General features: G+C 47.0%; 1 protein-coding gene across 2 annotated transcripts in view; it reads right to left on the bottom strand.

Moving 5' to 3' along the window:
* CIBAR1 (CBY1 interacting BAR domain containing 1) overlaps positions 1-20836 on the bottom strand; it is a 35593-nt gene extending 14757 nt beyond the window's left edge. The window contains exons 1-3 of one of the 2 annotated variants that reach the window (XM_040354648.1): positions 20701-20836; positions 11902-12136; positions 9265-9333 (exon numbers count right to left, since the gene is read on the bottom strand). In XM_040354648.1, the coding sequence (XP_040210582.1) occupies positions 9265-9333; positions 11902-12136; positions 20701-20729 (333 nt within the window). In that variant the 5' untranslated portion in view covers positions 20730-20836. Of the gene's footprint in view, positions 1-9264; positions 9334-11901; positions 12137-20543 lie in introns of both variants that reach the window. The other variant, XM_040354649.1, reaches the window with a different exon arrangement.
* Positions 20837-21659: the final 823 nt, after the last annotated feature.

Raw genomic sequence — 21659 nt, 5'->3', positions numbered from 1 at the left:
ATCACCAACTGTATTACATTGCAATTAAAATAACTAAAAACAACATATATACGATAAATGCCCAAACGCTACATCAGCCAGCCCTGTGTTCATACAGGAACATATCTATTCATATCATCAATTAGGCTCATAAGCTATTATAAAATGGCGTAAATTGATAAAACCAACTTTATTTTAGAAAAGGGTCGACATGAGCGAAGTCTGAAAATCCACCATACTTCCAGGTAGAAATACCCTTCTCCTTTCTGACTACAGTAGTATGGGCCCCTCCACAGATCAGCGCTCCAATGAGCGTGGAGGAGCAGTGCAGGAGAGATGCTGACTGACAGGCAGCAGCTCTCCACTCAAGGTGGTGAGAGAACCCAGCCATCGGCAGTGTTCGGTGGCTCGGTTCTCAGTGAAGAGGCGGTGGGGGACAGATGCAGCATCTGGCCGATGCTGCACCCACCTAGGTAAGTATGAATACGGGATAAAAAAATGAATAAATCCTATACTTCCCTTGTAAGTCAAAGCTGCACACTGTTTTTATCTAAAGAGGCCCCTTACTACCATAGGCAGCTTTTTGGTAAAGGTAAGCTAACCCTATAAGGGTATGCACAGGCGAACATTTTTGCAACAGGATGAGCCCTAAAGCCAAATGGCCATTCACTGTCTAAACATTTTATGAGGGAAATAGGACATATTTTTGCAGTGTATAGTTTATTTTTGACAGACAGAGGTGGTGATTTACACCAGAGGCTCCTTGAGCAAGAAATACTGTGGATTTTCAGATAAACGCTCAAGGACGCCTCTAGGTCTGAATGACTGCTGGGATGTTAGCCTTTTCCTGACAATGTTTCATCCCGCTGCAGTTTATCATAATAACCTATCGATACATTTGAGGTCATAAATTGATCATTTTTTTTTTTATATAAATCACTTTTTTTCCCTTTATTGTAACAAATTTCAACATACAAGATAAAAATTACCAAAAACAAACATACTACACAAAACATATATACAAATACACTCCAGGACATAAAACACAATAATATTGACACACCCCTGTCTTGTGGCCCCATATTCAAAATAAATTTAAAGAGGGGCTTATTAGCGCCTCGTCTCCCCCCCCCCCCCCAAAAAAAACTCCAAATAATAACAACTTTCCATTGTATAGGGTGCAAAAATGTCACAACATTTAAAAAATGGCACTTAATAGCTCCTTATTTCATAAAAAAAGGGCACTTAATAGCTCCCTATTTCATAAAAAATAAAATAAAAACAAGGGGGTGCCAGCTTTAGTGTTGGTCTCTATGGGACCTACATTTCCTTGCCCATCACCTTCCTCCCTAATCACTCCACCCTTCTTCATATGTTTTTAGATATTACCTTATTCCGTGCATTTTAAAAAAAAAAGGGATTTTTAATACAGCTTACCTGTAAAATCCTTTTCTTGGAGTACATCACGGGACACAGAGCGGCATATTCATTACTAGTGGGTTATATGGAGTACCTTCAGGTGATGGACACTGGCAATCTCAAACAGGAAGTGCCCCTCCCTATATAACCCCCTCCCATAGGAGGAGTACCTCAGTTTTGTAGCAAGCAGTATGCCTCCCAAAATGGTCCCCATAAGAGGGGTGGGAGCTCTGTGTCCCGTGATGTACTCCAAGAAAAGGATTTTACAGGTAAGCTGTATTAAAAATCCCTTTTTCTTTATCGTACATCACGGGACACAGAGCGGCATATTCATTACTAGTGGGATGTCCCAAAGCAATGCTTACAATGAGGGGAGGGAGACATCTTCCCAAGACAAAAGGATTTAATTTAGAGATATACTCAAATCATAATAAATCCAACTTAGTTGAGAAAAATAAATTTAAATTTTAAATTTTACTCAAAAGGGAGCCCCCGGAGTCCGAGGGTCTCAAACTGCAGCCCGCAGCACTGCCTGCCCAAAGGCTGCATCAGTATTCCTTCTTACGTCCAACTGGTAGAACCTTGTAAACGTGTGGACAGAAGACCAGGTTGCCGCCTTGCAAACTTGAGCCATAGAGATCTGGTGGTGTGCTGCCCAGGAGGCGCCCATGGCCTTAGTAGAATGAGCCTTTAATGATAACGGAGGAGGCAACCCCTTCAAGCCGTAGGCCTGAGTGATTAACTGTTTAATCCACCTTGAGATGGTGGATTTTGCAGTTGCCTGCCCCTTCTTGGGCCCATCCGGTAAAATGAACAACACATCTGTTTTCCGGATCTTCTCTGTAGCTTTAAGATAGGCCTTCATGGCCCTGACAATATCCAAGGTATGCAGCAACCCTTCCTTTCTGGAAGTAGGTTTAGGAAAGAAGGATGGTAATACCAAATCCTGGTTTAGATGAAAACTGGATATAACCTTTGGTAGGAAGGAAGGATGAGGGCGGAGAACGACCTTGTCCTTATGTAAAATAAGATATGGTTCCTTACAGGATAAGGCTGCCAGTTCCGATACTCTTCTGGCGGAAACTATGGCGACCAAAAATACTAACTTCCTTGTCAGTAAAACCAAAGGAATTTCAGCCAACGGCTCAAAAGGTTGTTTCTGTAAACTTGACAGAACAAGATTTAAATCCCACGGACAAAGCGGGGATTTAACTGGAGGATTAATACGTAAGACCCCTTGAATGAAGGTCTTAACCAGCGAGTGGGTGGCCAGCGGCCGCTGAAACCATACTGACAAAGCTGAAATCTGTCCTTTGATTGTGCTTAATGCCAGTGCTCTACCCACTCCTAGCTGGAGAAAACTTAATACTCTATCGATGGTAAACTTACGAGAAAGCCATAACTTGGACTCACACCAGCCTACATAGGCCTTCCAGACCCTGTAATAAATCACCCTAGAGACCGGTTTCCTGGCTCTGATTAGGGTAGAGATTACTTTCTGAGACAGACCTCTACCCCTGAGAATCAGGGATTCAGCTTCCAGGCCGTCAAATTTAGATGCCGTAAGGCAGGGTGGAGGATCGGACCTTGCGATAGCAGTACTGGCCGTAGAGGAAGAGTCCAAGGGTCTCCCACTACCATCCTTAGGATTAGTGAATACCATGCCCTTCTGGGCCATGCTGGAGCTACCAGGAAGACTGGTATGTGCTCCACCCTGATCCTGCGCAGCAGGCAGGGTAGTAACTGGAGCGGGGAAAATGCATAAAGAAGTTTGAACTGATGCCAAGGGCAAACTAACGCATCGGTTCCGCAGGCCCTGGGATCCCTTGTGCGGGACATGAACCTGTCTAGCTTCTTGTTCAGTCTCGATGCCATGATATCCACGTCCGGCACTCCCCATTTCTGGCAGAGTGTCTGAAAGACCTGTGGATGCAGAGACCACTCCCCCGGCAACAGAGTCTGGCGACCTAAGAAGTCCGCCTGTAGGTTGTCGACTCCGGGAATGAATATAGCCGATATGCAGGGCACATGGGCTTCTGCCCACAAGAAAATCAAGCTCACTTCTTTCTGAGCGGCTTGACTCTTGGTTCCCCCTTGGTGATTTATATATATGCCACCGCCGTGGCATTGTCCGATTGTATTTTCACCGGGAACCCTTGTAGTTTGGACGTCCAAGCCCTGAGGGCTAGTCGAGCAGCTCTGAGCTCCAAGATATTGATGGGCAACTGCTTCTCTGCCGCTGCCCAAGAGCCCTGGCGAGTGCAACCATCCAAAATTGCTCCCCAGCCCATCAGGCTGGCGTCTGTGGTTACTATCTTCCAAGTCACAGGACTGAAAGTCTTTCCCTTCAGGAGATTCTGAGGTTTTAACCACCACGCTAGACTTTGCCGCACTCTTGGTGAGAGTGGCCAAGGAATTTCTAAGGCCTGAGGCCTCTTGCTCCAGGCTGACAGGATGGCTGCCTGCAGGATGCGAGTGTGGCTCTGAGCGTACGGAACCGCCTCGAATGTGGCCACCATCTTGCCTAGTAGCCGCATACATAGGCGAACAGTTGGCCTTCTCTTGCTTAGAATCATTTGTATTAGCTCTTTGATGGCCTTTAATAGGGGTAGAAACACCCTCTGTTGTTCTGTATCCAATCTCATGCCGAGATAATCCAGCTGCCTTGTGGGCAGGAATGCTGACTTGCCTCGATTTAGGACCCAGCCGAACCTCTCGAGGTACTGAACCGTGAGGGCCACTGCTCTTTCCAGGCCAGGAGACGAATGGTCTACGACCAGGAGGTCGTCCAGGTAAGCCAGGACCGTGACCCCCTGGATCCTTAGATTGGCTAGGATTGGGGCTAGGACCTTCGTGAATACCCGGGGGGCCGTAGCCAACCCGAAGGGGAGCGCCACAAATTGGAAATGACGCTGAGCCACCGAGAAGCATAGAAATACTTGATGTGGCTGAAAAATTGGCACATGAAGGTAAGCATCCTTTATGTCTATGGACGCCATAAAGTCGTCCTTCTGGAGCACGGCGACAGCTGACCGAATAGTTTCCATCCGGAATGAGCGGACCTTTAGATACGCATTTACTCCCTTTAAGTCCAAAATTGGCCTGACATCGCCGTTGGGCTTTGGGATGATAAACAGGTTGGAGTAGAACCCCAATCCCTGTTCCCGGACTGGTACTTCTACTATCACCTTCTGGCATAGCAGATGATTCAATGCCGCCATCAATGCGGCTCCTTTCACAGGGTCGCCTGGTACTCTTGACTCCTGGTAATGAGGAGGAGGGAATTTTAGAAATTCTAGCTTGTAGCCCGTGGTCACGGAAGACCGTACCCAGCAGTCGGGAATGGTGGCCTCCCAAACCTCTGCAAAAGAGACGCAGCCTTCCCCCCACCATCGTGGGTGGGGGCGCCCCTTCATAGGGCCGACTTGGGGGCTGGCTTCGCAGGCTTGCGGTACCACTGCTTCTTGCCCCCAGTGGCTTGGCCCTGCGGCTTATTGTTAATGCCTGATCTTGCAGGAGGCCGTCGATACTGTTTGGTATTAGAGGGCCCCTGCCCCGGGGAGGGCTGGCGCCTAAATGCGGGCCCTCGGGCCTTCTTCTTGACTGGCAAGAGAGTGCTTTTGCCGCTTGATATAATCTGAATATATCTATCCAAGTCTTCTCCGAAGAGACGTCCTCCATGGAAGGGAACCCTACCAGGATTTTTTTTTTTTTGCACGGGAGCTCAGCCTCCCAATTCTTCAACCATAAGAGCCTTTTCATATGGATTAGAAATAAGAATAAACGTGACGCCTGCTGGATGGAGTCCTTGATAGCATCCACCGTAAAGCGTATAGCCCTGGGTATATCCAAAATTCCTCTGCCTGCTGGGCAGGGATAAGTTTAAGCATTTGCTTAGTCTCATCTGATAATGCTTGGGCCACTCCAATAGCAGCCACAGCGGGCTGAACTATCGCCCCTGCTGAAGTAAAGGAGGCCTTAAGTAATGCCAAGCGTTTATCAACCGGATCCTTAAACACCTGCAAGTTAAAGATCTGTTCACACATGAGATGGCTGCGTCCACAGTAGGGACAGCCCATCTCTTGAAAACTCTTCCTCTAAGGGTTACCTGTCTGGCTTAGCCCAGTCCTGAAAAATCAGGTCCTTTAACAAAGGATGTACCGGGAATACCAAATTGGCTTGGGGCGCTTTCAGGGAGCCCAATGAGGATACCGCGGAGGCCAGAGGCTGAGGCACAGGTATCTTAAAAGCCAACCGCACCATATCCGTTAGGGACTGAACCCACAGTCTTTCTGTGTGAGAAGCTGAAAAAGGTTCCTCTATTGTAGAATCCTTAGAACCTAAATGGTCAAGGTGATCCTGACCTCCCTCTGTCTGGTCTCCCCAGAGACTCAGATCTGGGAGACGGGGATCTAACCCGCTTCTTCCCTGCCAAGGATGCCGTAATTAGAGCGGCCATCCTCCTTTCCAATCCACCCAAGGTGGAGGCTAACATCTCTTCCGTTACATAGGAAGGAGCTGGTTGAGTAGGGCCAGCCATAGCACCTAGCAACCCTGATGGCTCACCTAGGACAACAACTTCCGGGCATTCCGGAGTAGTAGGGGCCACTAGATTTTGGATATCCTCAGAGCCCGATGGAGAACCTTTTGGTTTTTTAACCGTTTTAGCGTTCTTAGGGCTACCTGCACCCTTAGGAGCCATAATATACAAATTCTGAGGCACTCCGCTAGTATACAACTGACTGTAATAGCTGGAGAAAATACACATATAATCAAATAAATGTGAAACAATAGGATAGGGTAATGTTAGAGGGACTCCAAACATCCCATAACCTATAAAAAGGGAAAATCAATACTGAGCCCCAAGGGCTTCAACCAGAAAAAATTTTTTTTTTTTTTTTTTTTTTTTTTTTTTGTCTGGTATTGACCCCCTAATGCTGGGCTAGGTGAGCACCCTAAGTGTTCAAAGGCGCTGCTTAGTACACAGGCTTGAATGCAAACTTTTAAGCCAGAGGCTCCTTAGTAAGGTGTACTTCCCACAACTGCCACCGGGTGTCACTGTGCCAGAAAGCTCTGTCAAACCTTCCTATGCTGTAGCCAGCATCGCTGCTCCGTGTCCCCTCACAGCCTTTACAGACTGAACAGCCCTCCAGGATTTATCCTCCCTGTGTGCAGGGGGGAGGAGCCGTCCGGCGTCAACCGCCCCCTCCCCGCAGCACCGCCGCGTATGCGCGCGCACAGATAAGTAAAAGCGCGCGCACGCGCGCGCGTCAAACGCCGCTAGGGGAAGCAGGAAGCCATGTGGAGAGGAGACACCAGGACCTTAGACGCTGGAGCAGCAGACACAGGTAAAAGGGAAGCTTTAAACTGTCTCCCTAATGGTATGGTTCCTTCTCTGTGGAACACCCTGCCCAAAAAAAGGCCCTCCTTGTGACAGAAGCAGCAGCAGCCTACTAGCCCAGCCAGGGGAACTATACCTGGGTGTTTTGAGCCATCCCGTTTGAAAACTTTGTGGTTCTCCTTTGCCCATGCACAGAGGCATAAATAGGCTGCCCAAGAATCCCCTGTAGGAAGCCTACTGACAAACCAAGTTCCGTAGGCCCCCTGCTTACCTTTCCACGCCGCAGGGTATTGCTCTGCAAGAGGCCCAATCTTCACCCTTCACCGTGGGTATGGTCATAGACCTTCAGGGACTGGGGTCTTAAAAGAACACCACAACCTGGACCTATATAGCACCACTGGCAACAGGTATTCTCTAGGTTAGAAACCAGACCTGGAACCCAGGGTCCAGCCCTCCAAGGAGAGGCATTATAGGCAAAACCCCATCCACGAATTGGGGCCCGGGTACCGTCCACTTTGGCTATGAAGCACCTTGGACGGATCCGGTCAGCTGGCCCTGGTCCCAAGGACTACTACAGGCACAGCCTCAACGTGCACCAACACCTAAGACACTGGCGAAAAAACTGAGGTACTCCTCCTATGGGAGGGGGTTATATAGGGAGGGGCACTTCCTGTTTGAGATTGCCAGTGTCCATCACCTGAAGGTACTCCATATAACCCACTAGTAATGAATATGCCGCTCTGTGTCCCGTGATGTACGATAAAGAAAAATCTTCCTTCTCTTTTCTTCAGTAGACTTCCCCCGGGGGAAGAAAGAAAACCCCATCTTCTCTCAATCCCCCCCATCCCCTCTCCACCCCACATATCCCCCAAGCCATACAGCCCAAGACAGCTTAGTCTATCCCTATTTCAGAGGAGTAGTATAGCCATCTCGCCCATATATCTTTAAATTTATTCTGCTGGTCCTTGACCGTATATACCCATCTCTCTGCTTCAAATATCCTCTCCACCTCCTTTTTCCAAACCATTAGGGTGGGACATCTGGATTATTTCCAGAATCTAGGTATCGGTGCCTTCGCTGCGTTTAACAAATGTGGAGTGACACTTCTTTTATAAAACTTAAAAAGCGGTTGTAAACCCGAAAAAAAAACCATCTGCAAGACAGCCATAATGAGCTAGTATGACTAGCAGCATACTATCTCATTATGCATTACTTACCTTAGATCGAAGCCCCTGAAGCCGCCCTCGTCTCTTCATCTGGCCACAGACATCTCTCCACAGATACCCGGAAGGTTACTGCTGGGTATCGCTGCTCCAGCGCTGTGATTGGCCGGAGCGGCGAAGACTTCAAATATGGCATTGCCGTTTTTATGAATGGGATTATCACTGCGCCGTAGACAATGGTGTATACCTTTTGACAAATATCTCCTCAACCTTTTGGTATATATCTCCTAAACCAACAACAATTAGTATCTACCGATGGGTACATCTGAGCCAATCAAGTAGGTGTGCGATACCATCTAGTTAGGAACTTGCAAGACATCTCCTGTATATAAGAGCTTATTGAGGAGTGTCGTGTTGTTTCCATCAACATTTTAACTTGCACCATTGTAAAGTTCTGACCCAAATCCCTCTCCCATTCCCGAATGTAGTAAGGGGTTGTCATACTTTGGGCACTCAGGACCAGTCTGTAAATCCGAGATAACATATGGCCCGGCTCTGATAAGTTAACACACCAATCTTCAAAAATAGTCAAAGGGTTTGCTGGTCTCATCTGATATTTCCATTTATTAAACAGATCTACCAACATAAATTGATACTATAAATGAATAGATATGTTCTTATATGGAGACAGAGCTGATGAAGTGTCATACTGTATGTTGTTTTTAGATATTTTGGTTATAATGTAATACAGATGGTGATTTGTAACACCTCCCCATGTTATAAAATTTTCGCAAGACCCTTGTCTTTGTGACCTAGAGGGTCTCACAGATAGCTATGATTAAGGCCTCATTGGCCGAAACACGTTAACAGTCCATGTCATGACTGGATTTTAGCTTTTTGCCAATCAACTACATTCAAGGATCAACATCTGACTGCTGTTTTTTTCCTACGTTTTCTCCAATAACCCGAACCATTTTCTTTTTAAAGAAATCTGTACTAAGAAAACAGATGCTGCCATTGTGGATCAAAAGCACAAAATGCTAGTCACCTGGCTGTCTCTGGGTTCCACAATTTTTTCACACAATAAGAATGTGCATTAGAAAGTCAGAACTTCCATTTGCATACTTATTTAATGTCAGTGTCTGAGAAAGTATTGAATTAGCATGATTGTGCGATAACTGGTATTTTCAGGAGGGGAGGTTAGCACTCTACATACTTCTGTCAGTACAAGTTTCCATTAGTACGTCCAAGATCTTTGTCTTTCTATAGGGGTGCGATTTTGCATCTCTTACTTACAAACTCACCTTCACTCTCTATATGTATATTGATTCTCCAGCAAAAATAAAAAACGTACATACCTACCCTTTTAAGCTTAATGATGGAACCATAGCTTTTCAATGGTTCAACCACTTTGGCTTCAAGTCGTTCAACCTGATAAAACATCAAAAAAATCATTAACAATCACAATACATATCATCTTTTAGATATGTTTACAGAAAAGTAATGCAATACAAAATCTGTTGAAACATTCCAGTATATAGCATACTGCATCAGACAGGTTTGAAAGCAGTTACTCCACATTCACAGACATTTAAAAAAAAAAAGGAAATCATTGATTTATATCCACCCTGGCCTCATGGGATTTGTAATTCCACAACAGCTGGAGGGCCGCCCGTTTGACACTTGTGTGCCTAGCTGATGCCTTCTGGAGTTTTGGACGCTGGTTTTCCAGGAGGCTACAGGAGCAGGGGGATATTATTTTTGCATAGGTGTGAATAGAGGCAGTGAATGGGATCTAAAAATGTAAATTGCCAAGCAGAAACCCACACTTATTTATGTAGGCATCTAGGTAAAAGGAAGGGGAACCTTCTATATTCTTTATAGAATAATTAATGAAAAGGTTACATTGGGGTTGATTTACTAAAACTGGAGAGTAGAGCTGCACGATTAATCATAATAAAATTGCGATCTCGATTCAGCTCCCTCCCACCCGATCTCCAGGCTAGATGACCTGTGATTTTCGGATCCAGCGTGGAACGCAAATGGCGCCGATCAAGCGGTACTCCTACTCGGGTGCGACCATAGGAAAGTCCCTGGCTTCGGCCTAGCTCCGGCCATCCTGGTACACCCGGCGGCGGCTGTCTCGTCAGGAAGTGACGTTTCGGTGCTGCCATCTTGCTTCACCCCACACTCCTGCACAGTAATGTTAGTGAGAAGGGGGCAAGCGGACATCTTGTTACACCCAACAGAGTTTTGGCTTTCACAGTTATTTTCAACACAAAAACTGAGCTTATGTGCTTAACCACTTGCTTACTGGGCACATATACCCCGCTCCTGCCCAGGCAAAATTTCAGCTTCCGGCACTGCGTCGTTTTAACTGACAATTGCGCAGTCATGCGACATGGCTCCCAAACAAAATTGACGTCCTTTTTTTCCCCACAAATAGAGCTTTCTTTTGGTAGTATTTGATCATCGCTGCGGTTTTTATTTTTTGCGCTATAAACAAAAAAAGAGCGACAATTTTGAAAAAAAAAAACTATATTTTTTACTTTTTGCTATAATAACTATATAAAACAAACTTTTTTTTCCTCAGTTTAGGCCGATACGTATTCTTCTACATATTTTTGGTAAAAAAATAAAAATAAAAAATAAAATTGCAATAAGCGCCTACAAAATAGGGGACAGAATTTATTTTTTTAATTATTATTATTTTTTTTTACTAGTAATGGCGGCGATCTGCGGTTTTTATTGGGACTGCGACCTTATGGCGGACACTTTTGACACATTTTTGGGACCATTCACATTTATACAGCGATTAGTGCTATAAATATGCACTAATTACTGTATAAATGTGACTGGCACATGCTTGCTAATGTGACAGAACACCTCCGATTTTCACATTTAGTTAAATGTGAAAATCAGAGCTGTTCTTTCACATTAGCAAGCATGTAAAGTCAGCAGGTTTGCTGCAGCTTTTAAAATTTAACATGTAAACAGTCCATCAGATTTACATATACTGGGCCAGATTCACATAGAATCGCGGCGGCGTAATGTATCGTAGATACGTTACACCGCCGCAAGTTTTCATCGCAAGTGCCTGATTCACCAAGCACTTGCGTGAAAACCTACGCCGGCGGCCTCCGGCGTAAGCACGCGTAATTCAAAGGGGCGTGTGCCATTTAAATTAGGCTCGCTCCCGCGCCGGACCTACTGCGCATGCTCCGTTTTGAAATTCCCGCCGTGCTTTGCGCGAAGTGACGTCATTTTTTCGAATGGCGACGTGCGTAGCGTACTTTCGTATTCCCGGACGTCTTGCGCAAGAATTTTTTTTTTGAAATTTGACGCGGGAACGACGCCCATACTTTAACATGGGCTGTGTAAAGTTAGGGCAGGTAAAACGACGACTAACTTTGCGACGGGAAACTAGACTAGCAACGACGTAACGAATGCGAAAAACCGTTGTGGATCGCCGTAACTACTAATTTGCATACCCGACGCTGGTTTACGACGCGAACTCCCCCCAGCGGCGGCCGAAGTATTGCATCCTAAGATCCGACGGTGTAATTCAATTACACCTGTCGGATCTTAGGGCTATCTATGCGTAACTGATTCTATGAATCAGTCACATAGTTAGGACGACCCTAAAACAGAGATACGATGGCGTATCAGGAGATACGCCGGCGTATCTCTTTTGTGAATCTGGCCCACTGTATTTAAGCACATAAGCTCCGTTTTGTGTTGAAAATAACTTTAACCACTTAAGGACCTTGCCTGTTTTTCAGACTTGGTGTTTACAAGATTAAAACAGCAGCAGACTTGACCTAAAGATATTATGTGTGACAAATGACAATACAGAACATAAAAAGTGGGGGAAAAAAGTCAAAGACGAAAACCCATTTGGTTGAAATTGTCATCAGCACCACTGTTCTTTGGGATGTCAAGCATGCACCCTTCTATATTACATTATTATAGTGAAAAACTATAAAGGTTGTTTGTTACCTCTGCTTGGCGATAATCCTGAAGTTTGGCAAGTTCATCAGCAAACCCCTTCAACCCACGTTTAAGGTTTGGCGTTTCAGTGTCCGCATACGCATGGACCTCTCTCACCAGGAGATCTGCCTTGTCCCGCAATCTGGCAGTTTTACGCACGTAACCAGCATAGATTTGGCACAGGTCACCAAAGTGCTTCTCCACATTGGTAACCGTTTCTTGAATTTGCCTTGTCTGATTGTCCCTAGGAGAAAATACACATATAGAGCAGATAAGTAAATGTATACTGTATGTTGATGCAGGTTTTAATCTAAAATACCAGGTGAGACATCTTTGGAGATGATTTTAGAAAAGCAATGATGAAGGTTACCTTCACTAGTTCGCACAAGTGTTTCATACAGATTTGGTCTTACATTAATAGTAGGGTCTTAAAGTGGCTGTAAAGGCAGTTTTTTTTTATCCTAATGCATTCTATGCATTAAGATAAAAAAACTTGTAGTGTGTAGCGGCCCCCCCCCCCCCCCCCAATACCTACCTAAGCCTCATCTCTATCCAGCTATATACAGCGAGGGCCTCGGCTGCGCAGGACTCCCCACACCTAATTGGCTGACACACAGCAGCGGTGCCATTGGCTCCCGCTGCTGTCAAAGTCAGTTGGCCAATCAGGAGAACAAGAGGGGGCGCCAAACCATGGCTCTGCATTTGAACGGACACACACACACACACAGCAGTGACTTGGCTCGGGTGCCCCCATAGCAAGCTTCTTTCTATGGGGCACTTGACAAGAGCACCGAAGAGGGACCCGAGAAGAGGACGATCCAGGCTCTTTTTTGTTCCCTTTTCTAAAAATAACAAACATGGTATACTTACCTGCTCTGTGAAATGGATTTGCACAGAGCAGGCATGTATACCATGTTTGTTATTTTTAGAGAAGGGAAAAAAAAAAATAAACACACAAGACTTTAGTGTCACTTTAAGTCCCCATTCACACCTAGGCGTTTTGTCGCCTGTAGTGTGACGCCGCTGCCGCCAGAGGGCTGGAAACACATTGCCCTCTATGGAGATGGTTCACATCTCCACGCCGGACGCCTGCAAAAAGGTCCCGGACCTTTTTTTCAGGCGGCTTTCGGCGTTCAGGGACCATCTCCATAGAGGGGCACATCCTAGGGGCACATCTAGGCGGACAATCGCTGCGTTTTGTCGCCGCAAATCGCGGTACAAAACGCCGCTATTTGCCGTCGCAATTCGCGGGACAAAACGCCGCGATTTCGTCCGCCTAGATGTGAATGGAGCCTAAGGCCTCATGTATGCTGCTAAAAGGCGTTTTCAACTGCTCCTGAACTCTCCTCTATGTTATCTTTTCAGTACATGTACACAGGGTCGTTTATAATCATTTCTAGGCAGTGGAGTTGAGGCTTTTTTTGGAAAGCAAAAAAATTGAGTTCAGACGCTGAGTTTAAAGGCATTTCAAACGTCAAACGCTTCTAAAACGTGGCAACTTAGAGCCCATTCACATCTAGGCGACAAAACGCCCGACGCCGGACGCTTGTGCCGCTAGAGGGGAGAATTCCCATTGCTGTCTATGGAGATGGTTCACATCTCATAGACGCCGTACGCCTGTCGCCTGAAAAAAAGTCCCGGACCCTTTTTTTCAGGCGACATTGGCGTTCGGCCATACAAAGCAATGGGAAGGCTTTGTGAGAAAAAAAAAAAAAAAAGTTACACACTCGCGGCGTATCTTGTCGCGGAGGTGTGAATGCAGCCTTAAGTCGAGCAGCTTTTCGTTTACAGGTGGTTTTTCATTTCTGGCTATTTAAAAAAAATATAATGAAACTACTCTGAACAGCCAATCTGTTATGAGAAAAACAGCAGCAAATAAAATAAACAAGGAAATCGCTTTTGCATAAAAAATAAGTCTCTGGAAATAGCTGATGATCCCTGGTAGTGATTGCAGAGATTGGCCGTTTGTCTATAGAGTCCCATGCAAACTCTGGGGTTTCCTGTTTCTACCTTGAAGTGCTAAACATCAAGAACTCCTTTGGAGACAGACTCCCTTCAGAGATGACCATGTGACCAAAAGTCTAGACATCCAATAGAATGATTTCAGCTGAAGTGGAAGATCAGAGTTCAAATTGGCTTGTCTTCCTGCACAGCAGAGACCACATGATCAAATGCCTAGGATTTTGGTCATTAGATTACCACTGTGGGGAACTTGGAGTAGGATTTTCACTAGTAAATATTTTAGCACTCCTATAGTTTTTTTTTTTTTTATCCATCAGAGCCAGGCTGTAAACATAGCTTTACGTTAATATTTGACTATAGGAATTTTTTTAAAGTGGACCTTTGCCCCCCAAACACTAAAATACATTGCTGGTGGATACAGTTCTGTATGCTGATTTTAAAACATCTTTAAACATTTGTTAGAATATTTTATCTGTAATTCACATTTCGTTTAATCCCACTTTCTGATACATTGAGACGCAGGCAACAGTTCCCCACAGCTGCCTCCTGGGAAGGATAAGTCACCAGCAACTTTTAGGGAGATCTCATCTGTAAAGCTGTAGCAATACGAGTGTTGGGTATCTTAATGCTGCTTACATTGCGGTCAAAAAGTAGAATAGCAAACAGACCCGAATCTCGTACAGTGCATACAAAAGATCTGATGTCATTGGTGGGCCGGCAGTGGCAGTGTGGAAGAAGCTGGCCACCAATGATATTTACTATTCAAAATGGTGTCACGAGACTATAAAAGGAAAAGAGGAGCATTAGCATCAGGCAACACAGAAACCAAGGAGGCAAATAATTATAATTAGATGTGTTTATTTTGCTCAATAACTAAAGTGATGGTGGCAGTTATGTCCATAATATGTTTTAAAAAACATGTATGGGTTTTGTTTTTTGATAGTCATACTTAGCTCTGTGGATGCAGCATCAGACTGCAGTGAGAACCGAGCCACCGAACACTGCTGATGGCTCGGTTCTCACTCCTCCCCGAGCAGAGCGATGATGACTGTCAGTCAGCATCGCTTCTGCTCTACTTCTCCGCGCTGAGCGCTGGGGTGGGGAGCGGCCGTCTCAGCGGCTCGCTGAGACTGCCATCAATCAAGGCAGCTGGCAGATTCAGACTTGGAAGTCAGGAAGATGCGCTGCCTCGACTGATGGCAGTGACGTCAGCAGAGTGTGGACTTCAGACCGTTCTCCACTGAAAATGGGAACACCTGAGACAAAGCTCTGACTGTATAGACATTCTATGGACATCACACTGTGCTTATGCTAATGCTGGCCATACACTATATACGAAAAATCGGCCGAAATTCGATCATTTCGAAAATTTGTTCATTTTTTCGACCAGTTAATGGGCACAAAAATCAATAATCGTTGGGACGTTTTTGAGCTGAAAAAACGAAGGACAAGTTTGGAAAGTTTCTCCCGAATGAACGATAAATTTAAAAGGTTAATGCGTTTCCCATTCAAACTGTTTGCACTAGGTACAGGCGGTCCCCGTGTTACAAACATCCGACTTACAAACGGAAGGAGACAACAGGAAGTGAGAGGAAATCTACCCCTAGGAAGGGAAATTCACTGCTGTAAGAGTCATTATGGGAAAAAGGTGTCTCCACTTATGCTTTATCACCAATCCTTGTTTCCACAACAACCCAAAAATATCAGGATTGTCATTGGGACAGAAAGCGAGGTGAAATCTTCTGAACAAGGACACAGACAGCAAAACAAATATTACAGGGGTGACAACCCTTCCCTAGGTTATGCAAAAAGCTTAAAAATAGTTTTTTTGGCTGGGGCTACACTTAATTTTTTTTTACCTGTTCCAACTTACAAAAAATTCAAACAAACCTACAGACCCCATCTTGTTTGAAACCTGGAGACCGCCTGCATATGTAAAAAAAATGAACAAAAAATGCATTAATTTATGTCGGCTGAACGATTTAGCAGTCATTACATGATGGCACTATTGTTTGCTCTCACGACCGAATGTTCATTTTTCAAAAATGGGTTCAGCCGATTTTCCGTATAGTGTATGGTCAGCATAAGTAATGATGGCTAGTTTTAACTAATCTTCCTACCTGCACAGTCTAGAGTCGAGTTCTCCCTTCTGCAATTCGCTTTGTTTGGTTGGCAAGTACATAGGCGAAATCAGTATCTCCTCTGCATTAGTAATGACCTCTATCCACCAGTGCAGAACACCCCCTTATGAATAATTTATATTTCTTAGCCCCTTGCTGGTGGATCATGTCAGCTCCTTATGGTGTTCTTAACTTCACTAGGCGGACTTCCCGGCCATGTAATGACTGGGATTGGCTGGCACAGTGATAAAGCCTGTTCCTGGCTTTCAGTCAAACAGTGACAGTGGGTAATAATACTGGGGGGCCACGTGAACCTGCTTCCAGAGCCACACCCCACTGGCCGCACGCATATATGTTGCAGCAGTAAAGCCTACCAATGTACTGACACATATAGATATACAAGTACAGTTGGCTGTAAGTGGTTTGAACACCAACATAGGGAACAGACTCTACATATCTAATTATATGTTTATTCTGGGAAAGACCAATCATAAGACTCAAGATCAGCTAACAAAACGTTCCTGAGTGTGTTCCTAATGTCAGTACAATGCCATTCCTCAATTCAGTAATGGAAATTGGTTACAAAGATATGGGACTTCTTAACTCTGAAATTACCAATCACCTGGCTGATCTAATAAGGCAACACTAAGGCCCCTTTCACACTAGGGCATTTTTCGAGCGAAGCCTCATCTGCAATCCCAATGTGCTGGTAAAGCACCCCTAACATTTTAGGGCGTTTTTGTAGTGCCTCAGTGTGAAAGGGTAAGGCGTTTTTACAGCGCTTTCAATTCATTTCAATGGAGAGGGGCGTTTTTGAAGCGTTTTTTTTTTTTCAGTGCCCAAAAGCTGCTTGCAGGACTCAGTGTGAAAGGGTCCATTGAGATGCATGGAGAGCGTTTTAATAGCGCTATTTTTAAAGCTAAAACGCTGTAAAAATGCTTCAGTGTGAAAGGGGTCTAAGGGAGGCCCAACGCAGTGATGATGCATTCAATGCAGCAGTGTGTACCGGGCACATAGAAGACCAGGTATTTTGCCTTGTCCATGCAGTGGGACTGTGCTGGAATAGCCGCCCAACGCAGTCCCCACACATGTGGTGAACCAGTCCTAACTTATTTTGTTTCTGTCTGAAACAGACATACAGGAGTCTATGGGCTGTATTGTGCAGGGGTGGCCAGGACTGTGAGACTTGAGGTGTGCATGTAAACAATCACTAGAGGCCTCCTCCAATCATGTTCCAGGAACTGGCTGAGAATCAAACCATAGAATGCATCAAGATAAAAAACCTGATTACAAACACTAAGGGCCTGATCCACAAAAACCATGCCTAACTTAATTTTTCCCGTTTAAGTTACACCGCCGCAAAATCTCTACCTAAGTGCCCGATCCACAAAGCACTTACCTAGAAATTTTGAGCGGTGTAACTTAAATCCGTCCGGCGCAAGGCGTTCCTAATTTAATCGGGCGAGTCCCATTTAAATTAGGCGCGCTCCCACGCCGGACGTACTGAGCATGCTCCCGACGTCATTTTCCCGACGTGCTTTGCGCGGTTTTACATTGCGCTGGGTAAAAAAAAAAAAAAAGAGTTGCGGCGGGAAAACATTTAAAAAAAAAAAAAAATGACAGCGACGCGGGATAGAAGGGTATACTTTTACAAGGTGTAAACAGTTTAGGCCTTGTAAAAGCAGCCCTAATTTTGCGACGGCAAACTAATACTTACGGAGAAAAAATGAAGCGTAAAAGCTTTGTGGATCTCCGTAAGTGCTAATTTGCATACCCGACGCTGGATTTCAGCGAGAAATGCCCCCAGTGGCGGATGCGGTACTGCATCCTAAGATCCGACAGTGTAAGTCCCTTACACATGTCGGATCTTCTGCCTATCTATGAGAAACTGATTCTGTGGATCAGTTCCATAGATAGAAACAGGGATACGCCGGCGTATCCCTTTTGTGGATCAGGCCCTACGTTTTTTTCCCCTTTATGCATTAAAGCGGAGTTCCACCCAAAAGTTGAACTTCCGCTTAATCCACTCCTCGCCCCCTTACATGCCACATTTGGCATGTCATTTTTTTTTGGGAGGAGTGTGACTTCCTGTCCCACTTCCTCCTTCCGCCGAGGGGCTGCTAAGGCGATTAGACTATTCGGCTTTCTGCAGCCCCTCCCTGTAGGCAATCGCCTGGGACACGTGAAAGGTCCCAGGCGACCGCCTGTCCAATTAGATGGCGCAGCGCCGCTCGCGCATGCGCAGTGGGTGCCCGGCCGTGAAGCCGAAAGCTGTCACGGCCGGGTGCCCACACTTGGAATGAAGACGCCGGCCGGAGAGGGGGGGAAAGGAGCGGAGCCCCGGCCGGCGTGTCGCTGGAACGTGGAGCAGGTGAGTGTATGTTTATTAAAAGCCAACAGCTACACTTTTTGTAACTGCTGACTTTTAATAAACATAAAAAATGCCCGGAACACCCCTTTAAGGTGAAAAACCTTTTGTTCTACAGCTCCCCTCAGACCTTTCCCCTTTTTCTTACTTGAGCCCAATTCGATCCAGCGATGTGCACAAGCACAATGGCTTCAGCTGCTCTCTCTTCTCAATGGACAGATTGATAGCAGTAGGAGCCATTGGCTTCCACTGCTGTCAAATGCAGGAAAACATTTCTCCTCGCCTCCTGTTCTGGGGGGGGGGGGGGGGAGATTTCTCCTCGCCTCCTGTTCTGGGGGGAAGATTTCTCCTCGCCTCCCGTTCTGGGGGGGGGGGGGGAATCTCTCCTCGCCTCCCGTTCTGGGGGGGGGGGGAGATTTCTCCTCGCCTCCTGTTCTGGGGGGGAAGATCTCTCCTAGCCTCCTGTTCTGGGGGGGGAAATCTCTCCTAGCCTCCTGTTCTGGGGGGGGAAATCTCTCCTAGCCTCCTGTTCTGGGGGGGAAGATCTCTCCTCGCCTCCCGTTCTGGGGGGGGGAAGATCTCTCCTCGCCTCCCGTTCTGGGGGGGGGGAAGATCTCTCCTCGCCTCCCGTTCTGGGGGGGGGAAGATTTCTCCTCGCCTCCTGTTCTGGGGGGGGGGAGATTTCTCCTCGCCTCCTGTTCTGGGGGGGAAGATCTCTCCTCGCCTCCTGTTCTGGGGGGGGATTTCTCCTCGCCTCCTGTTCTGGGGGGGAAGATCTCTCCTCGCCTCCTGTTCTGGGGGGGAAGATCTCTCCTCGCCTCCTGTTCTGGGGGGGAAGATCTCTCCTCGCCTCCTGTTCTGGGGGGGAAGATCTCTCCTCGCCTCCTGTTCTGGGGGGGGAAATCTCTCCTAGCCTCCTGTTCTGGGGGGGAAGATCTCTCCTCGCCTCCCGTTCTGGGGGGGGGAAGATCTCTCCTCGCCTCCTGTTCTGGGGGGGGGAAGATCTCTCCTCGCCTCCTGTTCTGGGGGGGAAGATCTCTCCTCGCCTCCCGTTCTGGGGGGGGGGGGAGATTTCTCCTCGCCTCCCGTTCTGGGGGGGGGGGGGGGAGATTTCTCCTCGCCTCCTGTTCTGGGGGGGGGGGGGAGATTTCTCCTCGCCTCCTGTTCTGGGGGGGGGGAGATTTCTCCTCGCCTCCTGTTCTGGGGGGGGAAGATCTCTCCTAGCCTCCTGTTCTGGGGGGGAAGATCTCTCCTCGCCTCCTGTTCTGGGGGGGAAGATCTCTCCTCGCCTCCCGTTCTGGGGGGGGGGAGATTTCTCCTCGCCTCCCGTTCTGGGGGGGGGGGGAGATTTCTCCTCGCCTCCTGTTCTGGGGGGGGGGGGAGATTTCTCCTTGCCTCCTGTTCTGGGGGGGGGAGATTTCTCCTCGCCTCCTGTTCTGGGGGGGGGGGAGATTTCTCCTAGCCTCCTGTTCTGGGGGGGGGGGGGAGATTTCTCCTAGCCTCCTGTTCTGGGGGGGGGGGGGGAGATTTCTCCTAGCCTCCTGTTCTGGGGAGGGGGGGGGGATTTCTCCTAGCCTCCTGTTCTGGGGAGATTTCTCCTAGCCTCCTGTTCTGGGGGGGGGGGGGGGAGGGAGATTTCTCCTAGCCTCCTGTTCTGGGGGGGGGAGGGAGATTTCTCCTAGCCTCCTGTTCTGGGGGGGGGGGGGGGAGATTTCTCCTAGCCTCCTGTTCTGGGGGGGGGGGAGGGGGAGGGAGATTTCTCCTAGCCTCCTGTTCTGGGGACGGGGGGGGGGAGATTTCTCCTAGCCTCCTGTTCTGGGGGGGGGGGGGGAGATTTCTCCTCCCGTTTTCTTTCACATCTGTACGTTCTGGGAAATGCAAGTTTTCACAACACATGTAAAATGGGTGACAGGCTTGCAGTGCCATTATTGCCAATGGTACCCCAAAATCAGGGAGCAAAAAATGCATAATAAATACAGAAAAACATGCAAACCGGCTCCATGAGCTACTTTGCTGCACTGAAATCAATTGGCTGCCTTATGTGGGTCGCATTAAAAATGCACAAGAAGAAGGAGAAAAGGGAAGGTTCTTTCCTGGAGCTATAGTGTGAGGGGATGTGGTCTCTGTCATGAATGGTCAGTAATGAGGAGACACTTTCAGGGAGGTGGTCCAGCATACATTCCCCCCCCCCCAATACACACCTGGGAGAGAGGAACATGTCTTCCTGTGTAGAATGAGATGAGGCCTCTATGAACACACAGTAAGGACCAGGCTGGCCTCCTTCCCCCGGGCTGTCTGTACAGAGCTGGCTCTCCAATACTCTCACACAGCCCCTACCATCACCCACACAGCCCTCACCTAGCCCTGGCCTCCGGCGTCTGGCTCATGTTGATGATGGCGCATCCTCCAGCATCGCCACCGTAGTTCCGCCCTCTACAGCCCGTCACCGAGGCAACTGGTGTGTATGGAAACCGAGCGGCGCGTCTGAACTGACGTCATCAAAATGGCGGCCTGCTGCGGTGTATTAGAATGAATGGCTGTGGGGAATGTCTATGCTCAGAGTCCCTCTAGGGGACACAGGCTGCCAATGCTGAGCTCCCTCTGACATTCCTGGTTGTCTGTTGTGCAGCCATGGCAGTCCCCTGTCTGCTCTGTACTCATTACTGGACCGTATACACTTATCATTGGAGAGGCTGAACACAATTCACATGTCAGCCTCATCACCACACTGCATAGAAACGAATGAAGTGTTATGCGACATTAACCACTTAAGGACCGGGGTTTTTTTTCAGACTTGGTATTTACAAATTAAAATATTTTTTTTTTTTTTTGCTATAAAATTATTTAGAACCCCTTTTTTTCACCCTAGAGAATAAAATGGTGGTAGTTGCAATACTTTATATCACACCGTATTTGCTCAGTGGGAAAAAATACACGTTTTTGTCTTAAAAAATAAGACGATAGTAAAGTTACCCCAATTTATTTTTATTTTGTGAAAGATGATGTTATGCCAAGTAAATTGATACCCAACATGTCATGCTTCTAAATTGCGCCCGCTCGTGGAATTGGAAAAACTTTGACCCTTAACTACTTCAATACCAGCCACTTACACCCCCTTCCTGCCCAAGCCAATTTTCAGCGCTGTCGCTGTTTAACCACTTGCCGACCGACGCACACACATATACGTCGACACAATGGCCCGGGTAGGCAAATGGGCATACCTGTACATCCCTTTAAATTTGTCGCCCAATTCGATGTTCCCGGGGTGGCCCGCGATTGCGGTCGGCAAAGGCAGAACAGGAGGATGCCTTTGTAAA

The sequence above is a fragment of the Rana temporaria genome, chromosome 5, assembly GCF_905171775.1.
Source record: "Rana temporaria chromosome 5, aRanTem1.1, whole genome shotgun sequence".
In the NCBI taxonomy this organism is placed as follows: domain Eukaryota; kingdom Metazoa; phylum Chordata; class Amphibia; order Anura; family Ranidae; genus Rana; species Rana temporaria.
Note: the sequence above shows the minus strand (reverse complement) of the source record. Positions and strands in the feature narration are given on the sequence as shown.